The sequence below is a fragment of the Sciurus vulgaris genome (genome assembly GCF_902686455.1).
Source record: "Sciurus vulgaris genome assembly, chromosome: 11".
In the NCBI taxonomy this organism is placed as follows: domain Eukaryota; kingdom Metazoa; phylum Chordata; class Mammalia; order Rodentia; family Sciuridae; genus Sciurus; species Sciurus vulgaris.
In genome coordinates, this window is record NC_136472.1 from 29,844,201 (window position 1) to 29,871,458 (window position 27,258).

The 27,258-nt window shown below is 38.2% G+C and overlaps 1 protein-coding gene across 4 annotated transcripts in view; it reads right to left on the reverse strand.

Annotated features, from left to right (window-relative positions):
• The window catches only part of TTC17 (tetratricopeptide repeat domain 17), a 112,083-nt gene that overhangs the window by 20,499 nt on the left and 64,326 nt on the right, over positions 1–27,258 (reverse strand). For 2 of the 4 annotated variants that reach the window (XM_079103023.1, XM_079103024.1), the window contains 5 exons: positions 18,115–18,374; positions 16,892–17,045; positions 12,303–12,423; positions 9,831–9,990; positions 8,891–8,974 (listed from right to left, as the gene is read on the reverse strand). In XM_079103023.1, coding sequence (XP_078959149.1) covers positions 8,891–8,974; positions 9,831–9,990; positions 12,303–12,423; positions 16,892–17,045; positions 18,115–18,374 — 779 coding nt within the window. Of the gene's footprint in view, positions 1–8,890; positions 8,975–9,830; positions 9,991–12,302; positions 12,424–13,689; positions 14,375–16,891; positions 17,046–18,114; positions 18,375–27,258 lie in introns of those variants that run through there. The other 2 variants (XM_079103026.1, XM_079103025.1) reach the window with 1 other exon arrangement.

Consider the following 27,258-nt stretch of genomic DNA (forward strand, 5'->3'; position numbering starts at 1 on the left):
GGTGGACTTAGAATTAGTTTTCTGGCAGCAGAGAAAACAAGGCATTTTTATTGTTATTACAGTAAAATGACAAATTAACTCAGGGAGAATTAACATTCTTCTGATGCTGGGACTTTACATGTAAGAATATGTGACATCTTTTAAACCTACTTTTGCATCTTTCAGATATGTTTCATATTTTTCCTCAGATTTCAGAAGTCTATAAAAGTTAAAGTGGAAGTTGAACAAATTATGTGCAGGTGTATGATATAATCCCACTATTATGTATAATTATAATGTACTGTAAATTCGCTTATCTTTTGGGTTTCTGCTATGTATCTGAAGGCTATTTATCATTTTAGGGTAGTTTTACTCATTTCTCGCTTAATCTATTTTGGTCAGAGACACATGCTAAATAATTTCAGTCTTTGGAAATTTACTGAAGTCCTCTTTAGACTCAATCATATGTTAAATGTGTACATATGATAAATATTCTTCCTTGCACACTTAAAAAAGAATCTGCATTCTGTCACTGTCAGATGCAATGCTCTGTATATGACAATTGGGTCAGGCATGTAGAGAAATGTTTTTCTCTGCTTGTTTTGGCAGCTGTTATGAGAAATATATGAAAAACTACCTAGATTGGGATTATGTCTTTTTTCTTTGAGGTATGTCTATACTTACTTTATATATAAAAAACTATGTTATTGAATTCATAGTTTATGGAGTTTATCTGCCTACTGTTATTTAATCTTCATTAGTTTCCTGCATTTGCCATGACAAATGAACAAAACTTGATGATATTTAATACCACAGAAAAGGACTCCTTCGTAGTCAAGACATCTAAAACCAGTACTGCTGGGTTCAAATAGGCGTGTCAGCTGGGTGTGCTACCTTCCTGAGGACCTACAGCAGGATCTGCTCCTGACCTCTTCTGGTCTTCGGGGGCTGCTAGCATTCCCTGTCCTGTGGTCTCACCACTTCAATCCCTATCTCTGTGGTCACATTACCATCTCCTCTTCTATCTATGTCAAATCTCCCCCTTCCTCCCTTCTTTATCAGGATACATGTGGTTCAATTTAGTACCTCCTGGATCATCCAAAATAAGCTCTCCATCTCTCAATTCCTAAATCTTATCTGAAAAATTCTTTTCTGCCATATTAGGTAACCTTCACAGGTTCCTGGGATTCAGACATGGGAATCTCTTGGGGGTCACTCAGCTTACCACAGGTCCCTTTATCATTATGAAACAGATCACTTTAACTCTAACAGGCTTCTTACTTTAAAGTTCACTTTTCCTGTTAAGAGTATAGCTATATCAAATTTCTTTTATTATTGTTTGCATATATTATTTTCCATATTTACTTCCAATCTTTCTGTATTCTAATATTTAAGACATTTAATAGTTAAATGTTTATTCTCTCATAAATAACCTATTTAATTGGATTTAAAAAACATATTTCATACTTAGTTCTTAAATTAATAGTGAATGTTTTTCACTGATCTAATGATGTATTTACATCTGTATTTACTATTTGTTAGAGTTTTATGTGCTTTTATCTTTATTGATTTCCACTGGATTAACCAAATGTTTTACATTATTCCATTTCCTTCTATTAAGTTATATTTTAAAATAAATTTTTAGTAGTTAGGCTAGGACATAAAATATGCATTGTTATTTATTAAAGTCCAATGCGAATTGTTACTTTCACTACTTGGCTGATAACAATTAAAACTCAGGACTTTAAAAAAATATTCTTAGCTGTAGATAGACACAATTTATTTATTTTTATGTGGTGATAAGGATCGAACCCAGTGCCTCACACGTACTAGGCAAGCACTCTCCCACTAAGCTGCAGCCCTAGCCCCTAAACCTCAGAACTTTTAAACTCCATTTACTTCCCCATCATCACTTATGCTGCTGTTACCATAAATTCTAGATAAGCACAAAATTCCAACTGCTCAGGTATGACAATTATTATTTGTACAGTTACTGCTTGCCTGGATTTTTCTTTCCAGTGTTCTTCATTCCTTCTTGCATGTCCATATTTCCATCTGTGATCATTTTCCTGAGGAGTTTCCTTTAATTTTTATTCAGTGCAGGCTTACTGGTGCCATATTCTCTCCTTTTTTGATTTACCGAACACATCTTTATTTTGCCTGTTTTTGAAGGATATTGTTGCTGGCCTAGAATTTGGGGCTTACAGTTTTCTTTGTTCAGCATTTTAAAGATGCTATGATACTGGCTTCTGGTTTCCATCACATCTATTAAGAAGCTACTGGTCTTGCTGTTGCTTTTTCACTTGGATGAAAGATGGGCCACAGGTCCGTCTTTATCGTTTGCAGTTTCTTCTTAAAGACTTTCCCTTTTAGAGGTTCCTAGTATACTTCACTCTCCCATCCAGGCCAGGGGTCATGGAGAACTCTGAGTCATTCTGGGATGACCACTGGACTGGACAGACAACCTAGAGCTACAGCCTGGCCTCCACTCTTCAGCCTTCCCAGGAGGCTCCAAATATGTGAATGACATTACTTTGTGCCTTGCCCTGGCTGTGAGAGTGACTTCAGGTGAGACCAGCTGAAGTGCTTGGCTGAGCCCAGACAGCAGACTTGTGAACCAATAAATGGTTTCACCACCATGTGCCTATGTGTGATTTTCTTTCTAATTACTGTGCTTTGGGTCTGCTGAGCTTTTAGAATTTGTAGGCTGATATCTTTTGCCCATTCTGGAATACTTCATGCTTATTTCTTCTGTCCCATTCTCTCTCTTCTCTACCTCTGAGACTTTCATTATTTTTCCATCATGGTTTTTATGCTGTTACCAGGTTTTCCCCCTTTTGTGGTTTAGTTTGTACGTTTTCCTAATTTACCAATTCCCGGCTCTGATGTGCTCAATCTGATAATAAACCCACTCAAAGAGTTCTTCGTTCCTCTATTTTAAAGTTCTAGAATGTTGATCTATTCTTTTTTTTTAAAAATAATTTATTTACTTATTTTTCATTTTGAGTTTATTCTTTTTTATAGCTTCTAATTCTCTGGTAAGATGTCTTTCTCATGTACTTCCTCCATCTTTTCCTGTTTTTTGAACATACCAACTGCAGTTAAAGTTTTGTGTATTAGCCACACATCTGGGTCATCTGTGCGCCTGCTCCCATTGCTGCATTTTGCTTTGTCACGAGCCATGTTCCTGCTGCTTTGCATTTCTAGTATTTCTTAAACTGTCTTCTGGTGCATGTAAAGACCAGAGAGTCCAGATGGCACTAGACTTTATGGGAGCAGCGTCTCCCTTCCTCTACTAGTCAAGTGCAGTGAGGGACAGGTCAGCTCATTCCTGTCGTATCATGAGATGGGTTGGGCTGGCCTGCAGTTTTAGTTAAGACTCAATCCCCTCTGGGTCATCCCTGTTCCTTAGTGTGGCACAGAGGATTCTGATGAAAAGCCCCTGGTGGGTGTCTGTCTTAAAAGGCTTTCTCTTTTAGAGGTTCCCAGCATACTTCACTCTCCCATCCAGGCAGCTTCCAGATGAAAATCTTGTGGGAAAGACGAGTCATATGCTTGAGGCTGGCTCTTTGTTTCCCAAGCAATGTGAGATGAAGATATTTCACTCTACCTTTTTTTATTTTTTTAGCCAAATTCCAGACTCCTGTGTGGCCTTAGTGCTAATTAAATGCTCCTTGGAAAGAAAGTGGCCATATGTTCCATTTCCAATCTGTTAATCCCTCCTTGAGCAACTGCTCCAAGCCTCACTGTTGGTCTTTTCCCAGCATTGGCTTTCTCCCTGGGCGAGGCCTGATTCTTGGCTCTGATCCAGAATCAGCAAAAGTCCCCATGGGGGGAAAACAGCTGGTCATTAGCAACTCACCTTGGAAAGGTTCTTCTGTCACTACCAATTGGGTTCCTTCATGTCCCATTGCTTCTGTAGTTCTGTGATGCTTTCATAAATATGAATTTAAAAGTGTATCTGGCTCTCAAGTTATTACAATTTATTGACTTGTTCTGACCTACTACATCCTAACTGGAATATTAATTTTATATGTGAGTTAATTTTTAATCAGTTATCTGATTAAATTCTTTTTCTTTATAGTTGCTTTTCCATGAATTATTTTGGATTATAATCTTATTAGATACAAGTTGGCAGTCTGAATGTCTTTGTTTTCTTTCTCTACATCAATATTTCCAAACTCTTCTTAAATAGAGTGGACATTCTTGTTTTGTTCTTAAGCAGGAACTTAAGACAACTTCTAGTAAGGTCCTAGCTTGTCTCCAGCATATAATACATACATTAGACACATATACGTCTGACATACATGTGTATGCATACATGTGTGTACATATGTATGTTACAAACACATATATGTATAATCATGCTAAGTATCAATCACTTCCTAAGTTAATGAATTCTCAAAATAAGTTGGTATAGGAGGTGTCCAGTGCTTGTGGCAAGTTTAGGTATAATTATATGATTTATGTCTTTGAATATAAGGAATATTCATGGTTTCTAAATAGTGAACCAATGTTGCATTCCTGAGATAAAGTACCCGGTCATGATTGATGTGTGTGTGTGTGTGTGTGTGTGTGTGTGTATTTTTAATATGCTGCTGGATTCTGTTTGTTAATATTTTATTTAATACATTTGAATTGATGTTGACAAGTGAACTAGGTTCACAGTTTTCTTTCTGATACAATTTTTTTTTTCAGATTTGGGTATCATACTCTTCTGCCACGATGTCCTGCCTTACCTTGAGCCCTGAGGAATGGAACCAGTCACTTATGGACTGAGACCTCTGAAATCATAAGCCTCTAAATGAACCTTTTCTTTTCTACAGTTGTTCTGGTCAGATCTTTCAGTCTCAGCAGCAAAAAAACTGACTAAAAGAAATGATATATTTGCTTCATAAATAACATTTTTCTTTTCTTTTTTTTTTTTAATGCTCTGAAATACAGTAGAACTGGCATTTTTTGGTCTTTAAAGATTAGTTAGAAATATCCCATGAAGTCATCTGGGCCTAGTGAATTTATGGCTGGAGGTAACTCTCTTCTCCATTTTTTCCTAGAGCAATTTTTCTGAATTAGAATCTGTCTCCACTTGGTCAATTTTTGTAAGTTGTTTTTTTTCATAAATTTCATCTCAGTGTTCAAATTTATTTGCACAAATTATAGTTTCTTGTTTTTTTCAAAGTAGTCTTATTTTTTAATATTCTATTTTGATGGTTAGTTCTAATTTTTCCTAATTTTGTTTATTCAGGCAATTCCCTTTTCATGTATTAGCTAGTGATTTGTCTATTTTATTAACATAAGAAATCAACTTTTAGATTATTTCTATCAATTTTCTGCATAATCTATGTTTTTTTTTTCTTTGTTAATTCTTTTCTTTTGCTTTGTTCTGAATTTTTCTCCCTATCTTTGGGTGTTTAATGTTTTCTTCTTTTTTCCACTTTTAGTGATATAGGCATACTGTTATGAAAATTCCTCTGATAGCTGTTCAAGATCTATTCTGATATTTTGTTTTTGGTATTACTTTCAAGGAATCATAACTTTTATTTTGTACTTCCTCTCTGACTCAGGGGCTGCTTATAATGTTTAGGATTTATAGGTAAAAGAACATTTTTATCATTAACTTTTTTTGGTACTAGGGATTAAACACAGGGATGCTTAACCATTAAACCATATCCTCAGCCCTTTTAATTTTTGAGACGGGTCTTGCTAAGTTGCTGAGATGGCTTCAAATTTGCTATTCTCCTGCCTCAGCCCCCGGAGCCACTGGGATTACAGGCATGCTCCACTTTGCCCAGCTCTTCTTGGCATTAACATTTTATTGTTTGAATTCTGATCGAAGTATGCTATTATATTTTCTTCTTTGTAATTTATGCTATGGTGCCTTTGTCTAGTATGAGATAACTGTATTTATGTGGGTTTGCCTCTGTGTCTTCTACTCTGTACCACTCACTGGTCTTCATGTTTATTTTGGTGCCAATACCATGCTGTTTCTGTTACTCTAGCTTGGTAGTATAATTTAAGGTCTGGTATTGTGATATCACCTGCTTCACTTTTCTCACTGAGGATTGCTTTGGCTACTCTGGGCCTCTTATTTTTTCCAAATGAATTTCATGACTGCTTTTTCTAATTCTATGAAGAACACCTATCCAAGAGCATGGAAGATCTTTCCATATTCTAAGGTCATCTTCAGTTTCTTTCCTTAGTGTTCTATAGTTTTCATTGTAGAGGTCTTTCACCTCTTTTGTTAGATTGATTCCCAAACATTTTATTTTTTTGAGGTTATTGGGAATGGGATATTTTCCTAATTCCTTTTTCATTTGATTCATCACTGATGTACAGGAATGCAATTGATTTATGGATGTTAATTTTATCTCCTGCTATTTTGCTGAATTCATTTGAGTTCTACTTGCTTTCTGGTGGAGTTTTTGGGTCTTCTAAATATAGAATTATGTTGTCAGCAAATAGGGACAGTGTGAGTTATTCTTTTCCTATTTGTATCCCTTTAACTTCTTTCTTCTAATTGCTGTGGCTAGAGTTTCCAGGACTATTTTGAGTAGAAGTGGTGAAAGAGGGCATCCCTGTCTTGTTCCAGTTTTTAGAGGGAATGCTTTCAATTTTTCTCCATTTAGAAGGATACTGGATTTGGGTTTAGCATATATAGTTTTTTACAGCATTGAGGTATGTTCCTACCATCCCTAGTTTTTCTAGCATTACTTTATTATTATTTCAAAATAAATAAAAAATATTATTTATTGATTTATTATTATGTTTTTATCTATTGCTTTTTCTCAGATTCCTTTAAGTTTTCTTTCATTTCCTTTTGATTAAAAAACAATTCCTCAGGCTGAGGGTATGGCTCAGTGGCAGAGTGCTTGCCTGGCAAGCACAAGGCCCTGGGTTCCATCCCCAGCACTGCAAACAAGCAAATAAACCAATCCAGTTCCTCATTTATGTCTTCTGTTTTCCTGTTATCCATTGTGCTTATTTGCTCTTGTGTTCTGTTTTGTTTTGGAAATTATTTATTTATAATTCTTTCTACTATTCTGTTGACTTTCCTTTCAAATCTTCCTTTTAGCCAATCACCTCATGATTTAGTTTTCAAAATTCTAACTTCGGTTGTTCTTTCACAAGTTGTATCGGTTCAGTGCGGGTGTCTAAGCAGGCGCGGCTCGGCCAGGCACTGGCTGCAGGTTCTGTGCTCAGAGAGCTTATCAACGTTTCTCCTCAGGGTGGACTAGCCCTGGGAGCTCTAGCCCTGGCTCTCGGCTAGTTCACACTTCACATTTCTGCCTTTTTTTTTTTTTTAATGAAGAGAAAGGTTTTTATAGACCTACTTTTTGTAAGATCAACAATAACTAAACAATAACTAAAAAAAAAAAAAAAAAATAAAATAAAATAAAAAAAATAAAAAAAAAAAAGAAAAGAAAAGGAAAAGAAAAGTTCCAAAGTGCCAAAGTGAAAGAATCTCTCTTGGACACTAATCTGCTATGTTAGAGGTCGGATGTCAAGGACTCTTTCTTTTTTTGGATAAGTTTTCTCTAACATTTAGTATGGCCTTGTAAATGTATTTCACAGAAATAAAATAAGACTTGCTGTGTTGTATTTATTTAACTCTATCTTTTAAATATGTTTTTCCCTATCATATTCTCTTCAATTCTTTTTAACTTTTTATTTGATTTTGGTCACTCTTCTCATCTCTGTTCTATCTGCCCGTTTGGTATTTGTGTTCTAGTCTTTTGTTGTTTCTTTTCATTTTGTCACTTTCTGGGATTGTTTTCTATTTCCTATTACCTGTTTTCACAGTCTGCTAATCTCTCCCTGTGTTTTTATGTTTTTGCTGTGATTTTTATTCGTAAAGGTAATTTATGAATCAAACTTTTAATTCATGGCACAAAGTCTAAGCTTATTTGTAATCTGCCCCACAATTCTAATTTTTTTGCTGAGTGTTCTTTGGTTAAGTTTACTGCTCTTTCCTCTGGGTTTCTTATGTTTGTATCAACGTTGTGGTGCTCTGTTTAATTACTTGGGATTTTCCTGGCTGGGCGATATATGGAAAGTTTCTTTAGGTAGTGGATTTTTGACATATTTTGAAATTGCTAGCTCAGCCTGGCTTATGCTACGATTTGTCCTTATAGCTTCTGTGTTGATCTTAGCTGTTTTGGAAATCTTTACGTTTTCTGGAATCCGGGGAGCATATCTGTGCCTCACTTTCATTATGAAGGGAGTAGCTGATGGCTTTTCCATGTGTGACATTCAAGAGGAATGAGGTGGTTCTCCTGCACTGTCACGTGCATACGGTAGCTGGAGCAGCTTCCCTTAATCACTGTGCTATATAATCACCGTGCTTTTCAATATGAAACAGTAATGAAACAGAGATTCTTAGCCATAAAGTAACCAAATTAAAAATCAAAAACCCTCCTTTACAAAAATATCACCCAGAAGTAGAAGAGTGGTCTAAGGGATTTTCAATTATATTTTCTGTAGGCTGTTTGAAAATGCTGTTTTGTAAATACTTTGCTTCAAGATTTCAAGAGAAAACATATTTCAAAGTATAGTTCCCATCTACCATCTGAAAACCAAACATTCTCCACCACCGAAACACCTGCCTTATTTCACATACCTAGATTCCATGGTTGCCAATACCAGCACCTCTACAAACCCATGCTCGACTGAAGAGGAGAAATTGACTGGGTTCAGTCTCCCATAGGAGGTGAACAAAAAAGTATAAAAGAATGCTAATCAAGTAAAGGAAAAAGTAATGGAGAAGTCATTAAAATGTCCTGACATGTCACATTACCCATCTGGTCACCAAGTGTTAGTTAACAGAAGTGGTGAAAGCCATTTAGGGACAAATAGTCTGGAAAAGAACTCAGAAGGTAGGCAATCTTTCCAGAGCTCCTGTGCAGTGCCTTACCTTTTCCAAAACTTTGGCAATTCGGGTGCCAATTTGTTCAAGTGATTGTTGGGGATATTGGTCTTTGCCAAGATTCTGTAATACCTAGAAGAGAAGGAGATGGCAGATTAGGAGAGAAGGCAAAGTAGGACCCATATGACACTCTGACGCTGAACTGGGCACAGGAGCACGAGGGCACGTGGCTTCTGCAGTTCTGCTGGTGAGGTAGGCTGAGGTCATTCACCATCCTCTCAGCCCTCTCCCACTTAGTAAAAGTACAGACACGTAAGACACGTTCCTATAACATTAGAAAATAAAGGAAATAAAAACTGTTTGTAATCTTGTCACCTAGACACAGCCATTGCATGTATGGGGGTGTGTGTGTGTGTTTTAGATACTTTTCTATGAATACACATATGATTTTTCTCATGAAATATGGGATTATACCATATACTGTAACCTATGTTTTCACATAATATATCTGTAAATTTCTTCATGTCAATATATATATTTCTATCCAATCTTCCTAATGGTATCATTGCATATTATGTCTGTACCAAAATTATTTAACCCATCTCCTGGTGCAGACATCTGTGGTATGTTTTCCCATCTTCTCTGGGGTCTATTCCTAGGTAGATGCTGGGTCTATCTTATCCCTCTTCTTTAGAATACCAACAGGAGAATGAACTGCTCCACATACTTCTCTCAAGAGCCTGTCTGATAGCAAGGCCGAATACTGCCCTCCTTGAGGAATAAGTCAAAATAAAAATTTTATGGTTGTAAAGAAAGCATTCACTCAGTCACAGGGCCTGAAAGACATCACACTTGATCTCAAGCCCCCTAGACAACAGCCAACTGAAAGCTAGCACAAAATGAGTCCTGGCAGTTTGTACTTTCTACTGTCAGCTGCATCTAACGGTGGGCTAAAAATGCAGCAGGCTGAACGACGCTGAGCACTCACCTCTGTCAGCTGACTCTCACCGGTGTAGTGCAGGCTGGCCCGGTTGGATACCCCGTGCAGGTGGTCCAGGGTATGCATGCTCGTGGGGAGATTGCCATTGCACAGGGGCTCGGTCGCTGGCTGCTGTATGGGGGTGGCGAAGTCTATGTGTTCTGTGATGCTGGAAAATGGAGATTACCACATGAGCCAAATCCAAGTGGGTGGAGTGAAGAGCACTAACATCCACTGACCATGATCCCCACTCCTCACTTCCACAACCTCCTCAGTGGGGAGGTTCCTACACAGGTGGGTTTTCTCATAGGACTTCTTCCAGAGTGCACCTGGTTCCTATCTTTTCCTTTTCCTTTATGCACAAAAGCATGCTGGTCCCCACAGAAGTCACCAAAAGGCTGGATAGTAAATTTTCTACAGAAATAGCTGTGCGTTATGCAATGTGTAAGGACTATTTTCCTTTATGACTCCAAGTGAATTTTATAGACACATCTGTGCCCTACACTACATATAAGATAAGAGTACTTTCCTTTATGACCCTAAGAGGTCGTTTTCCCACTACACACAGGTTAAATGTTATAGACTGTCATATGTGCTGATATGGCAAGTTGGCACTGTCAAATTTTACTTCAAAAATTAAGTTCAAACAAGTCATTTAAAAATTTAAACCTGTATTAGGTAGACATTTATTCATTCATTCATTATTTATTTATTCAGAACTTATTACACATCAGACCTCAGGGCTCATAAAATAATTATGTTTACAAATAATAAAGAAAATGTGGTTCCTGCTATTGTGCTCATCATCTGGAGCAGAACTCGCTTATTATAGACATGGAAAGCTAGAAAAGATCAAAAGATGGTATAATGATGGGGCTAGGGTTGTGGCTCAGTGCTGGAGTGCTTGCCCAGCATGTGTGAGGTACTGGGTTTGATTCTCAGCATCACATATAAATAAATGAATGAAAATAAAGGTCCACCAACAACCAAAAAAAAAAAAAAAAAAAAAAGATGGTATAATGAATGGTATATACTTCCTCTGCACTATGAGGAAGGGGTTGGTTTGAAAGTTTCCCAGAATAAGTAAGATTTAAGTAGAAGACATTAAGAATGAATGAAGCAGGTAAGAGAAGCTGTAAGAACAACAGTGCAGGTAAAGGCCACAGCATGTGGGGGGAGGACAGGCTGAAGGTGGCAAGACAGGTGGAGCACAGAGCATGAAGTCTCTGCACACCACTTTAAATACCAGTTAGAAGTTACCCAGAGGGTTTTAAAAATGATTTGACTTGCCGAGTGTGGTGATGCATGCCTGTAATCCCAGTGGGTCCAGAAGCTGAGAAAGGAGGACGGCAAGTTCAAAGCCAGCCTCAGCAACTTAGTGAGACCCTGTCTCTAAAAAAATAAAATAAAAAGGGCTGGGGATGTGGCTCAGTGGTTAAGTGCCCCTGGGTTTAATTCCTGGTATCAAAAAAAAAAAAAACAAAAAAACCAAAAAACAAAACTGACTTCTATTCAGAGAATTCTGAGCACTGAGGAGCAAATGGGCCGAAGGGCAAGAGTGCACAGAGCAAGAAGGCCACAGCGGGACCTGAGTGGAGACGGTGGCACTGCCTCAGAAGGAAGCAGTAGTGATGCAGAACAGTGCAGAACTCGGGAAAGTTCTCAGGGGGCCAAAGTGGCAAGAGGTGGCACAGAATGGGTTTGAAGGGTTAGGGAGAAGGGCTCTTAGGGAGGAAGCCTTGGTTTCTGGCCTAAGCACTGCTGATGATGTTTATTAACTTGGTTTCTGACCTAAGCACTGCTGATGATGTTTTTTTTTTAAGATGGACAGAAGGTAAGAAAATCATGGGTTTTATTTTCTTGAGCTTGGGGTGCCTACGAGAGATGTAGACAGAGGGTCCAGCAGATAAGTGAAATGAGTTGAGGGCTTTGAAGAATGATCTGGGCTGGAGATGTAAATTTGAGAGTTGTCCATTTATCAGTGGTGAATGCAGTTTTGAGAGTAGGTCAGTCTGCCTAAGAGTGGTTATGAAATCAGAAGGCTTAGTGGTAAACCTTGGGGAGCTCTAACACAGGCAGAAAAAAGGCCACTAAGATTGTCCAGTGAAGAAAAAGCAGCTGTCTGAGAGGCAACCTTGCTTGGCAGGTAAGTCTAGACTTTTGGCTACTCCACAAGTTCAATGTTCACGAGAGACCATGGGTTCTGTTTCCACAAGGGATACAGTTGTCAATTCAACAAAGTTATACATGATTTCTGATGGTTTATCCAAAATGGGGGCAAAGGTGCTGAGGGTAGAGGCACATTTGCTTCTTCCCTACCATGGCATGAGTCCATCTGTGGCTGTGGTCAGCACTGGTCATCCTCTGCTGACCACAGCTCCAGAAGGGCTGCTGACAAAGAGGACATGTCTGAAATCAGCTGAGGCCTGACGGGCCTGCTGGCACAATGTCATGAGGGAAGGATGGGTTGAAGATACTCACTCGATGTTTTTTGAAGAAACTGCAAGCCAGGTGCTCACGATGGCGGTCAACTCCACCCAGCGGAGCTTGAGGCACTCATCCGGGCTGGGCCACCCCAGACTCTGGTAGTCTCGTTTTTTTCCTGGAAGGAAGGTATGTCATGAATGGACATAATTGCAAAGGTGATGATTTCACCCCGATGAGCACATCTGGTGATGCCAGTCATTCTTCTAGAGTTTATCATTTCCACAATCAACAAACAGATCTAACTGAAATCTTGTCACTCATGGCAATTTGAATAAAGTTTTATTCTTGGAAATAGTTGAAGTAAAAATAGAATGCTTTGTTGGATTTAAGGTTGATCAACATGAAATAAGGATTGAGATATTCTTAAATGTTAGCATTCTTACTTAATTTTATCCCTCTATATTTTGATTAGGACAGCTTTAATTTAGAAGAAACATATATCTCAAATGCAAGGTTTCTCAATCTGACACTGCTGACATTTTGGGCTGGTTAGTTTTTTGGTGTGAGACCTGTGCTGCACATTGGGGAATGCATCTTTGGCCTCTCCCCACTAGAGGCCTGCCCCAGTTATACCCACCCAAAATGCCTGCAGACACTGCCAAATGTCCCCTGGGGGACAATAATCACCCCTTGGTAGAGAACCACTGCTGTAAAGAAAAGCATCAGGTGGGAAATGATGATAAGGAAAGGTCACCATTTATTGCAAGGGCACTTACTGTGTGTTCAGGTCCTGAGCTAGGTGCTGTACGTTCACCACCTTGTGAGGCCGGCTTTAATCCTCACATCTCAGGTGAGAAAAGGGAGGCTCAGAGAGAGCGAGTGACCTGCCTGTTGCCTGGCAGAGCAGGTGGCAGGGTTGGGATCTAGTCCAGGTCGTCTGACTCTAACACGCATGCTTCCAGCAGCACACTATTCAAGGCCATTAAAGGGCTTTGAAAGCTGTTTATTTTATTATGTATTTATTTATGTTTTGTATTTATCAGAGATTGAACCCAGTGATACTTTACCACTGAGCTACATCCCTAATTTTTTTATTTTGAGACAGGGTCTTGCTAAGTTGATAAGGGTCATGTTAAGTTGCTCAGATTGGCCTTGAACTTGCAATCCTCCTGCCTCAGCCTCCCCTGCTGCTGGGATTACAAGTGTGTGCCACCATGCTCAGGTAAAGCTCTGTTTGTTGATATTTTATGTAGGCACTACTTTTTGGGTCCAAGCCCTTTTCTTGGATCAAGTTCTCAAGAAAAGAGTAGAACCAAGTTTTGTCTGGGAAGGGGACTTAAGGACTCACAAGGGAATGGATGAGAGAAGAACTTGAGTTCTGCATAGCACTTTTATCCTACAGGAATTTACCAACAACAAAAAACCATTTGAGGAACAGGTAGGGGTTTAAATTTAGATTTTAATACAATAGAAAAGAATGGTTTAGAAGAATTTCAAATGAACTGTGTAAATTAATCACTTTAAACATATCATACGTTTCACAATAAAGCTTATTTTCCTTTTAAGAAATTCACTTGAAAAATATTTATTGAGCACCTATTATAAGGGGCTGAGAACTGTGTAAAACACTAGGGATACACATAGGAACAATAAGACGGCCTGCTCTTGAGCTCACAGTCTAGTGAGAAAGGCAAACATAAACCATTACACTACAGTGGGAAGTGCTGGGGTGAAGGAAGAGAACATTTGCACAGAGGAGAACAACTAATTCTGCTTGCAGGTACCAAGGAAGAGGTGGCACTTGAGTTTGAAGTTTAAGGATGAGTGGTATTTTAGCACCGCAGAGGTGGCATAGGGCTTTCCAGGCAGAGGGAACGGCATGTGCAAAGGCACAGATGTAAAATAAGAACATGGCTGGTTCAGAGAATGGTGCTGGAGGGCAGAGAGAGGCCAGGCTGTAAAGGGTCCTGTAGCCACACTAGGAAGTCTGCACTTTATCCTGCAGGCAATGGGAACACATCTCTCCATCTTGTTCACAAGGTATCATAAGAGGCTGGTTAAATGCCTTGCTGAGATCCAGTTACATTATGTCTATGGCACTTCCCTGGTCTTCCAGTCTAGTAGCCCTAACCAAAAAAGGAAATGAAATTAGTTGAGTGTATTATTAGTTCTTAGAAAAATCTATAATGGCTCTTAATGATCTCCACTTTTCCCCTTCGGCTCACAAACTATCTGTTTCATAATTTGCTTTAGAACATTGACAGAATTTTCCAGGAAGCTTATTAGCTGGTAGAAGGAATCTGTGTTTATTTAAAAATCGGGATACTGAGCCTCTCTGGTATTTTCACATCTCTTTCATGCTCAGAACTTCTCATTCTAAGGACAGTAAGTGGGTCCACGACCTCTTTTGCAAGCATATGCAATGCCCCACCCCAACTTGCATCCACGGGACACTGGTTCAGTGCTCTTGTATTGCTTCAGTCACATGTGGCGGTAATTTCCACTTTTATAAGAAACTTTTAGATTTTTGTTTGAAAAGTAATATGTTTATTATATAACATTTAGAACATGGAAAGGCTATAGAAGAAAAATTTTTAAAAATTACCTACAGTTCTATCAGTACCCAAAGATGACTACTTATAGCATTTTTTGTGATTTCCTTCTATACTTACATCTATGTACTGTTTATTATACCATATTTCATCAAATCGAAGATGGTATCAGTTGTAAGGTGCATATTGTTTTAAACAATTTAAGGAAGGAAAATAACTACAACTATTGCAAGATATAACAAATGGGTAAGATGTATCTGAATTTGAGAGATACTGAAATGTAAAAAACATGTAGTTGATAAACAGAGCACATTACCATTTCACAAGAATTGAAGTATTCTCTATGTATTTTATACACTGCATATGTTCACCTACTACATTACAAAATATCCTGGTTGCAGCATACACTGCACAGGCATATTGTAATTTATTTATGAAGCTATAACATTTAGGTTGTTTACAAATTTTACTATGCTAAGCAACCCCACCCTCAACACATTTGTACTGCCATCTTTGGCACTACCTATCAGATGATTTATCTAGGGTAAATTACTAAATTAGGAAGTAGAATTATTGGTGTATTTTAAAATTTTGTGACCTCTTGTTGAACTAAAATTTATTTTTATTAGTTTTTGCTGTTCATTACATATTTAAAAACAACTTGATAAGCAAAAGTAGTAACTTACTTTTTACGTTTGCCTCCTTTAGTTGCTAGTAAGCTGAACATTTTTCTTACATGTCTAGTACCACCTAAGTGTGTGTTCTGTATGTATATTTGGTGAGATAGCTGCACATGCTTTATTGAAATACTATGTTGTATTTTTGATGTTGAGTTGTGCATGTGTTATCTAAATGATAGTGATATCCTTCATCATATATTCTATAAATATATAGAAATATTCTGAAAACCTGTTTTGTTTCAGTCCTTGTCTTTATTTTGTAGTGATTCCTATTGTCACATTATGACTTTTCTCTTTCTCTCTTCCTTAGAAAAGTTCTTTAAGAGCAAGTAAATATTCATCTAAATTGTTTTCCTTTGTAATTTTATGACATTTAATAACATTTGTAACATTCAATGAAAATCCACTGGAATTTTATAGTATGGACATCTTTTTCACTGATATTGGGACAGAACTTACAGAGGCAAGTGCTGTTTTCCTCCTGTAACTTGTTAACAAATGCCATCTTCCTTTAACAGCAGAAGTGACTCAAGCTTTTAACTCTTGTCATGAAAAAATATCTTCTTGGTGTCCTCAGAATTTACTCTGGGTTCATTCTTGGACTTAACTGAGCTGACCCCGTTATTACTTATATTTTATTATGGGCCTTTGCTTTCAGTTTTGCTAAGTACTTATACCCAATCAAGTAAGACACATTTTAATGAAAAGAATTTTCAGTCTAGAAAAATACCCTTATAAAAAAAGAATATAACATGTTTAAAAAGGAATTTTATCAACATTATTTAATTGCTGAAAAAGAAAGTCAACTGGGTGCATGGCAGTGGCCCTTAACATGGAGCCCAGAGATGGGCTTCAGGACAAATATGGAATCCTTGAAAGTACATGCCAAACTATGACATATACATTTTTTCTCTCAGAGAAGTTCTAACGCATTTATTCAATACTTAACGAGATCTCTGACTCACAAACACATACTAAAGAATTACTACTTACTGAGCCTGATGTGTCCAGAGCATTTAAATACTTCACACACATAAAGTCATATAATCCTTACTACCACCCTATTCAGTAATGTTATTATCATCCCATTTCATAGATAAGAAACATGAGGGTTAGGGAAGTAAAGGGCAGAATTGGTGACCTACCCAGGAAGTCTGGTCAAAACTCATACTTTTATGTATTGTACTAGACTGTCATGTTAAGAATCAGATATGTAAGCTTAAGGTGATAAAAATATAAGCCAAATAGTCAAAATAGTCAAGCAAATGTTAAAATAAACTTTTTATACCAATAATTGATTTTGCACTTTTATTTTCTCATCTGAACTATTCTAAGTTACAAACATCTTTTGTGAGAAATGAGACAGTAATATCTAAAAGAATAAACTGGCATCTGAAACATTCAAGTTTACCTTGTGGCCCAGGAGACGCCACCTTGGGACCAGTGATCTCCAAGTTTGCTTGGTAACGATGCCCATTTTCTGCTTGATTTGATTCTACCTTTTTCCCAGGAGTTTTCTTATGATCTCCTTTGGGTTTCTTTACACGTTTGACCTGGAATGTGATCTGGGAAACAGAAATAGGTCAGGGACAAATGAGGCCAATTATGAAATCTACCCATCACTGTGGATATCAATGGCTTTAAGAATAACCCAGATGGATATGCTAATTACAACAATTTGATCACTGGACATTGTACAAATATATTGAAATATCCACTGGAGCTGGGTGTGGTGGTGCACACCTGTAAATCCAGCTACTCAGGAGACTGAGGACGGAGGATTGCAAGTTTGAGGCCAGGCTGGGCAACTTGGTGGAGCCTGTCTCAAAATAAAAAAGGGCTGGGATGTAGCTCAGAGGTAGAGTGCACCTGGGTTCAATCCCTAGTACCGTAATGGGGTGAGGGGAGAAAGAAATATCCACTGCATCCCATTAATATACACAATTATTTATGCTCTGCAGCAATGAAAAATATTTTTTAAGATATTAAATTTTAAAAGAAAAACAGACAACAATCCATATAACCCTGCAAATCCAGTCCTGCCTTAGGGTTAAGTTCTTTTCTTAAGTTTCATTCTTTTATTTATTTACTTTTGGAAAGAAGGTCTTGCTATGTTGAACTACAGGGCTTAAGTGATCCTTCTGTCTCAGTCTCATGAATGTTGGGAATATAGGCAAGCACCACCATATCCAGCTAAGTTTAATTCTTAAAGTCTTAAAGAAAATAGGGGGCTGGAAGTGTAGCTGCACTTGCCTAGTATGCATGAAGCCCTGGGTTCAATTCCCAGTACTGACAAAAACAAAAGAAAAAGAAAAATGGTTAGTGAGATGGAAAGCACATAGTCTTGAAGACTGCATAGTGAACACTGAAGAAAGATCCGATCTGGGCAATTCCAAGTCTGCAGAAAGTGTGAGTGTGGCTTCACACCCATTTCAATTCCTCCCATCTCCCAGAAGAGTAATAACGCAGACTAACATCAAATGCCCCCTGCAGTCCATTCCAATGTGCAGGCTGTCCTGGAGCATGGGGTAAAGGAGAGCCCCAGACTCAGCCCAAGCGTGGCACTCTGCACACCAGCAGCTCCCTGCTCAAGACCACGACGCAGCTCCCTGAGGACTGAGTTGGTGAACTTACCCACTCTGTTGCTTCATCATCTTCACTTCTGCAGTCTCCATAGCAAGAACTTCTGGCCACGCCATCCTGGGGACCTTTCTTCAGCACGCGTATCCCCTGTAAGTCTAGCCGTCGCCCCTTCATCTCGAGCGCTCCCCCAAAGCCTTCCAGAGGCCATGCCTGTTGAAATTCATCCACCAAAGCCAGAATCTCTTCTGACATCTTTGTTTCATCTGAATTCTCCATCTCATCAGAACCATTGCTTTCCTCAACCACTGTACCTGGAATTAAGTCACACGGTTCTCATTCAAGTACTTAGTGACTCCAAGTTGGTCCTGCTTATAGAGGAGTTTTGCTCTGCTTAGAGGCACTTCTAATGTCCACCTTCATGAAAACACCATTGAGCATTGTCAAAATTCATTACAATATCATCTCTGCCACCTAGCTGTTGTCAAAACCTGGCTGAGAATAATGTAGCAGTTAGAAGGCAGGTAGTCACAGATATGTCACTAGTGGCCATGAGGACAGCTACGCTATGTGTTATTTTCTGAAAAATAGCCACTTGCTCTAAATATAAGAATTTAGAATTTAACTAAACACCTCTTTCACCATTAGAAAGACCATCCAGACATAAACTAAGATTCTAGAGAACTAAAAAATACAATTAATAATATGAACCTAACAGATATCCATCAACCACTGAATTTACATTCTTCTCAGCAGCATATGGAACATTTTCTAAAACAGACCATACTATAGGTCACAAACCAATTATAAAAAATAGAGATAATACTTTGCATTCTGTCAGATCATAATGAAATGAAATAAGAAATCAACAATAAGATTAAAAAAATCATATGCAGCTTAAATAATACACTTTCAAATGATGAATGGAAATAGAAGAAATCAGGGAGAAATAAAAAAAATCTCAGAAGTAAATGAAAATAGTGATACAACATATCAAAATCTCTGGGACAGTGTGAAAATAATTCTAAGAGGAAAGTTTACAGCACTGAGTTCATGCAACAAAAGAATGACAGATACCAAATAAACAATCTAACATTATACCTCAAAGCCCTAGAAAAAGAACAAATTCACACCAAAATCAGTAGAAGACAGGAAACAATTAAAATCAACGAAACTGAGAATAAAAAAAATGATACAAAAGATCAGTAAAACAAAAGAGTTGGTTTTTTGAAAGGACAAATAAGATTGATGAATCCTTGGCCAAACTAAAAGAAAGACAGAAAACAAAGACACTACTGAAATACAGAGAATCATCAGAAATTATTTTGAAAATTTATACTCCAATAAGCTAGAAAAATACTGAAGATTTTCAGAAATTTCCAGAGACATATGACCCACTCAAATTGAACCATGAGGATACAGAAAACTTAAACTGATCAACATGGAGTAATGAAAATGAAGTAGCTATCAAAAGCTTCCAACAAAGAAAAATCCAGGACTGGACAGATTCTCAGTCAAGTTCTACCAGACCTTTAAAAGAGAACTAATAACAATCCTCCTCAAATTATTCCATAGTAAAGAAAAAAAGGGAACACTGTCAAACTCATTCTATGAAGCCAGTATCATCCTGTACCAAAACCAGAAAGATATACCAAGGAAAGAAAACTTCAGGGAAATAACCTTGATGAACATAGATGCAAAAGGTCTTAATAAAATATTGGCAAACTGCTTACAAAAACACATTAAAAAACAGTGCATCATGATCAAGTTGGTTTTATCCCAAGGATGCAAGGTTGGTTCAACATACAGAAATCAACACGTAATTTATTACATAATTAGAGTCAAGGTCAAGAATCACATAAGTATCCCAATAGAGGAAGAAAAAGCATTTAATGAAATACCATACCAAATGATGTTTAAAACACTAGAAAAACTATGGTAAAAGGAACTTACCTCAACATTGTTGAGATGACACGTGACAAGCTCAAGGCCAACATTCCACTGAATAGAGAAAAACTGAAAGCGTTTTCTTTAAAAACAGGAACAAAACAAGGATGCCCACTTTCACCCCTCCTATTCAACATAGTCCTTGAAACTACAGCCAGAGCAATCAGCCAAGAGAAGGAAATTAAAAGGACACAAATAGGAAAAGAAGAGCTCAAATGATCTGTTTGCTGACAACATGATTCTATATTTCAGAGACCCAAAAAACTCCACAGAAAGACTTTGTGCTCATAAGTGAATTTAGCAAAGTAGCAGATACAAGATCACTCATAAATCAATATGTTCCTATAGTCCAATGATGAATCTCCTGAAAAAGAAATCAGGAAAATTATCCCATCCACAACATCCTCAAAAAACCAAACCAAAACAAAACAAACCAAACCAAACCAAGGCAAACCCTGGGAATCGATCTAACAAAAGAGGTGAAGGATTTCTACAATGAAAACGACAGAACACTAAAGAAAGAAACTGAAGAAGACCTTAGAAGACAGAAAGGCCTCCCATGTTCTTGGATAGGTGGAATTAATATTGTTAAATTGGCTATTCTACCGAAAGTGCTACACAGATTCAATGCAATCTCCATCAAAATTTCAATGACATTCTTCACAGAACTAGAAAAGGCAGTCATGAAATTCAATTGGAAAAATAAGAGGCCCCAAACAGCCAAAGCAATCCTTAGCAAGAAGGAGATATCATAACATCAGACTTCAAGTATACTACAGGGCTATGGTAACAAAAACAGCATGGTACTGGCACCAAAACATGCATGAAGGAAATGGAATAGAATAGAAGACACAGAGACAAACCCACATAAATACAGTTAACTGGTACTAGAGATAGAGATAGCCTTTTAACAAATGGTGCTGAGAAAACTAGAAATCGAACGCCTATCTCTTATCCTGCACAAAACTCAACCCAAAGTGGATCAAAAATCTAGGTATCAGACCAGAAACCCTGCACCTGCTAGAAGAAAATGTAGGCCCAACACTACAACATGTTGCCACAGGGAAAAAATCAGTAAGTGGGATGGGATCAAATTAAAAAAGCTTCTTCACAGCAAAGGAAACGACAGTATGAAGACAGAGCCTCCTGAATGGGAGAAGGTCTTTACCACCAGCTCCTCAGATAGGGTATTACTATCAAGGATAAAAAAGAACTCAAAAAACTTAACACCAAAAAAAAAAAAAAAAAAAAAAAAAATCAACCAATGGACAAAAGAACTAAAGAGATAATTCCCAAAAGAAGAAATACAAATGGTCAACAAATAAATGAAAAAAATGTTCAACATTTCTAGCAATCAGGGAAATGTAAATCAAAACTACATTGAGATTTCATCTCACTCTAATCAAAATGGCAATTATCAAGAATACAAATAATAATAAATGTTGGAGAGGATGTGGGGGAAAAGGTACACTCATACATTATTGGTGGACTACAAATTAGTGCAACCACTCTGGAAAGCAGTATGAAGATTCTTCAGAAAAGTAAGAAAGAAACCACTATAAAACCCAGCTATTCCACTTCTTGGTATATATCCCAAAGATCTAAAATCAGAATACTGCAATGATGCAGTCAAATTGATGTTAACAGCAGCGCAATTCTCAATAGTCTAGCTAAGGAAACAATTTAGGTGCTCTTCCAACAGATGAATGGATAAGGAAAATGCGGTTATACATGCAATGGAGTATTAGCCATAAAAAAGAATGAATTTGTGGCATCTCTTGGTAAATGGATGGAACTGAAGCCCATCAGGCTAAGCCAGTGCCAAAAAGCCAAAGGCTGAATGTTTTCTTTTATATGCAGAAGGAGGCTAATTCAAAATAACAGGGGGGTGGGGGAGGAGAGAGAGAGAGAAAGGAAAAAAAGGAGAGGGAATTTAATCAAAATAGAGGACAGATCAGTAGAGTAGACAAGGGGGTTGAGGAGGAAGAAGGGACAGGAAAAGAAAGGAAACGGTGGAATGAATCTGACTGAACTTTCGTGTGTGCATGCACACAGTGGCATGGTGGGCCCTGACATGAGGTGTGTCTCCAGGGCACTAATTAAAAAAAGAAAACAAAAGTAAATTGGATTGAAGGGGGATGGGTAGAGTGGGAGGGCGTGGGGGTATGTGCTGGGGACTGAATTGGAGCCGGTTATGTTCCATGCTTTTGTGATAATGTCAGGGTATATCCTGGTATTGTATATAAAAAGAATGGGGACGTAGCTCAGTTGGTAGAGTGCTAGCCTCACATGTACAAGGCCCTGGGTTTAATCCCCAGCACCACAAACAAACAAACAAACAAACCAGATGGCAAAGATGAAGGTTATTATGGTGTATTGTTTTATTTAGTATGTGAGATTCTTCAAGTTTTAGTCAAATATCATGAAATATCATAGCTGTGTGACCAGCCAATATAGATGGCTTAATTGCCCTAAATGAATAATGACTTGTTGAATGGAAAACTACCCTAATTCTAGATGAAGAATTCCATTTTCACTGAGGCTGGTAAAAGAAATAGTGTACTTTCTTCCTAAAATGGTTACCAAGCTATTATTTATGTTGTTCAGGTACATAAAGCCTCCCATGGATGCCTCTTAGCGCAATGACCTAGCAAAAACTTTCTCCCCTAAGAATTCCATGTTTCCTCGAGGCACACAACCTTCAAGTTCCCCTCTATGCTCAGATAAGGAGGCTTAGAGCAGATTATTCTGAGTTTCCTAATAAAATTTCTAAGTTCTTTACTATTTAACTTTGACTTTTATCTTGAATTAATGGCTGGCTCTTTTGCTGTGTGCTCTGTGAAAGCTACCATTCATCTTTTTTCGGAAGTAGATGGGACACAAAAGCAAATATTGAAGTTTCTCCTTTTATAACAAGTACTGATTGGTTAACCCGAGAGCTCTGGTCGACAGCTCACACAATGCCAGTCTGTTGTTCTAGTGCAATAACCTTCAGCTGGTAACTCTGGCTTGTTTAGGGATTTAGAACATAGTATTAATCGGGCAACATCAGGATGCTCATACTCATACTGACCAGATCTATGGTTGCAGTGAGCAACCCATCTTAGAAATGCTGGGGCTGGGGGTGAGAAACATGGCCGACTACCACAGCTGCAAAGGACTTAAAGCTTTCAGCCACATTCACAGGTCAGCAGTGTCACCCTCAGCTCTGGTGGCATCTCCACTTCCCATCCCATTTTCTATTATAGAAAGTGGGAGGGTCTGATGTTAGACTGGGGTACTTTTAGAAATCTTTAAAACACTTCTTTGAAAAAGCTACAGGGTTCTTCTATTTATTCAATACAAGTGGACTACAAAATGTACTGCTGTCTTTCAAGTTAAGTTCCTTTAAGGTCTTTCAAACCAATCTGCTGGTTTCTACTGCTTTTTAAAAGTATTTTTAATTAAGTTCTGAAACTTAATTAAGCATATGGTTTGTCAAAGTTTTTTCTTTAGGATATTCAGACAAAAGTAGTCATTACTTGCCTAAATTATGTGGCAGGTAGTATAATATATGCAGGGCTAAGAGGCCTGATTTTCAGTTTCTACTTTGTTCGCTCCCATATCCCTCAAGTCCAACATTGCACCTGGCACACAACAGACACACAGCTGTGGAAGGCATTAATGGGAACCCAGAAACAATTTAGTCTGTGAGGTTCTTGAGGATCTGCTTCTTTTGCCTTTGCCTTTTAACTGCTGCAATTCAGGCCTTTAAACTCTAAGGTCTATCTTGCTAATGCACTGTCAATCCTGCTAAAGGGCACAGGATGTCAAGTTGAGCGCTTGTATGTTAGCCTGGTGTCTGGCACACTATGTGATTTCAAAGCTCTCTGCAGATCACCCAGGGAAGCGGCTGCACAGGGATGCTACTGGAACCCAGAGAGTCACTTGGCATCTGACTTGTATTTATAGAGTTGTGAAATCCTTCATTTTATCTTAGGTTCTTTTCCTTCCTTCTTCTATGACCACCCCAGAATTCCTCATACCCAGTCTTGAAACAGGAAAAGGCTTTTGATAGGTTTGGCTCCAGCAAAGAATATGGGCTTAGAGAAAGTGGCTTTTGGCCAAGAGGAGACTGCAGGTAACTGTTTCCTGCGTATAGTCACAGTTACATATAGATTCTGTGTTTGGAAACCTTACTTCCTTTCTATAGACACTACTATTTGGAAAGCATTCATGTCATTTACCAGCAAAAGTTTTGCAAACCCAATTCCCAAAGGTTACTGCTTCCCTGTGCCCCAAACATATGGTAATATATAAATCATTATACAATTCTTAAGAGAGAGGGGCTTTCATTAATGGAAACTGATGTTCTAATAAAAAGACACTATAGAACTTGCTGCATGCTTCTGCTGCTAGCAGTCTTTAGGCCTCTGGAAAGGGTGCTGTGTCGGGATTATAGGAATTTCTAAAGAACAACAAATACATATACATCACCACATCTTTATATCCCAAAGGTGAGGAATCAGTAGATCATAAAGTGCTATGAGTTAGAAAATAACCACAATCACTGAATCCATTTATTTAGAGTCTACTGTGTGACTGTCTCTGTACTTCAAGCTATATAGATGGAAGCAAAAGTTCCTGACCCCAAGGAACTGAATAAAACCAATTTAGAATCAAGTTGGAAACACAAAACTGTACATATTAAATAATGACAGGACAAAAAGAAAAAAATATTTGAATGTAACCACAAAATATTTCTTAGAGGAAAGAGGACTACTGAGGCAGGATTTAGACAGAGTAGGGACCAGGGAGGGCACTCACCAGGGTAATGTTTTTAAGAAAGCATGCACACAGAAACTCATACACACACAAACTCATACACACACATTCATACACACAGACAGGGGTTAAGGAAGACATATGTGAAGGTGCTACAAACTTCATAGTAATTAGAACACAGGATGTGTACAGCAGGTATCAGTGAATAAAATTCTCAGGGTGACATTAAAAATGGTAAAGTCAGGAGGAGAATTACTTGTAAAGGGAGCTTCTTGTTTCTTAAGCAGAAGGATAAGATGAGATGAGGGCCACAATATAAAGAAGGTCAAAGTCTCAGAGTACCAAATCAGTTGTTTGTATGTGGGGTGTTAGTAAGAGGACATAAGACAAAGAGCTCGATTAAAAGAGATGGTTTTTGGTCTAAGGTGGGCTGGTATAGGGTGACGGCAAGAAGAATTTTTTAAAAGGGAAGGGAAGATGTATATGAAGAAATTTTAATGGATAAAAAAATAGGACAGGCTTAAAGATGATTTCAAGATTTTAAAGTCTGATGTGAAATAGTGGGCTCTTGTTTACGATCTGTGAACATGAAAACAGAATGCTATTTAATTTACAAAGACAATGGAGTCAGGAGAGGGCTTAAAGAGTTAAAAGGGTTAAAAGGGTTAAAGAGTTGGGATTATGATACTTATTAATTACCTCATCTGAGCATTTGTTGCTGCCTGTCCAGCAACACGTTAAGGGCTGGAATATCAGCACCATGAAACTTAATGGATGGATAGAGGAACTTCTCTCTAGATACCACAGAATACTGTCCAGTACTAATGTCTTCCACAGTTGAAGACAAGAGAATTCTGGTTTTGTGAGAGGTCTGGCTTGTAGAGGAATCTCAAGATTTAAATTATGCTTAAAGCAAGAAGTAAATCCTAGGCTTGCTGCCTGTGGGACAGATGGCACGATATAAACTGAAGACAGAGTGAGATCCACATCTCTATTTCTTCTTTAATCTTTCTTACCAGGCATCATTCCCACACTGGAAAAAGGAGAATAAATATTGTGAAGTTGAAGAGATTATGAGGACCCACAGTGAGTTTTACATGAGTTCTTCTTTTTCCCTTGGATGAAGTCTATCCCAGGGTGATGGGCAAATCTAAGTTGAGTCTGAGTCACCATAGCTGATCTATCAAGAGAAGTGCTAAGAGATGGAGATGAGCACACGAAGCCCAGCCTAAAAGAAAAAGCAGCCTGCAATCTTCCAAACACACCTGGGACTCAAGTTTAAATCGGGTCACCTCAGTTTAAAAGGTTTCCAAGATACAGCATATTCATCAAATAAACTTGGTGAAAGTACCTGAAACCATGTTCAATGATAGACTGAAGAAACCAAGGGTGAGCCACGGTAGGAACAGCAGTCATCCCAGAAACTGGGCTGGTAAAGTATTTGGCTGGAAAAATTTTGAAAAATTCCAGGGAGATTACTTCAAAGATGGTGCTGGGACTAGAAGTAAAAGGGAATGATTTTAAAGGGGCATCTGGGGTCGGGGCAGGTACAAGAACCATCTTCGAGCACCTAAGGAGACAGGATATTGAGAAACAAGACTGTCCGTCAGCCTCGGGAAGCAAAATCAGACACCAGAAGTCATATTTTGGCTCATTTATTAGGAAAGATGAAAACTGATGAAGTGGAATGATGAAAGTGAATTGGTGAAAATAGGGGAGTGAAATGGAAAACGATGACAAGAAATGGGCCATCCCAGGAGAGACTCGGGTCTCAGTGCCAGAGGTGGAGGCAGAAGCCAATCTGTGACTCACTGGGGCCCTGATGGAGGGAGAGGAATGTGACTGTGTTAGATAAAAAACAGCATTACCAATCTTAGAGGAGCGGTTTCAAGAGAGGAGCAAAGGATGGAAAGATGAGATCTGCGTTTACACAGAATGACGGATAGTAGAGATCCACATTCAGGGACTGGCAAGGAAAGTCCTACTTCCAAAAATCTCCTCCAGAAAGTCTTTTATGAGTGGCAGCAGTGGTTGTGCATAGGAAATTGTGGTTTCTGAAAGCCAGCAGGGCACATTTTACCTTTAATAACAATGCAGCAGAGAGAATATATTCCTTTGTCTTACAAAATAAGAATAACACAAACATGGCTCCAAATTAGGGCTCTACCACTGGAAGGCCTTGTGCAATACTGACTGTAATTCCAGAGTTCTCTTTAAATGGCAGTGATCTAATCTGAAGGCAGATTGTAAAGCTGCAGATCTGCTGAAGATTTGATGCAGAAATGATGACATGAAATTTCTAGCCAGTAATCAGAAAGCACAAAAGACTTATATTAAATTACTTAGACTAAGGCAGGTAAGAAAATGATTCGTTTCTGAGCAGAGAACAACAATCCTGAGTTTTCATTTCCACCAGTAGTGCTTTTCCTTTTAGCCAGGTCAGTAAAGCAAGAGAAAACAGAAAATTCCAAGATAACCTAGAAAAAT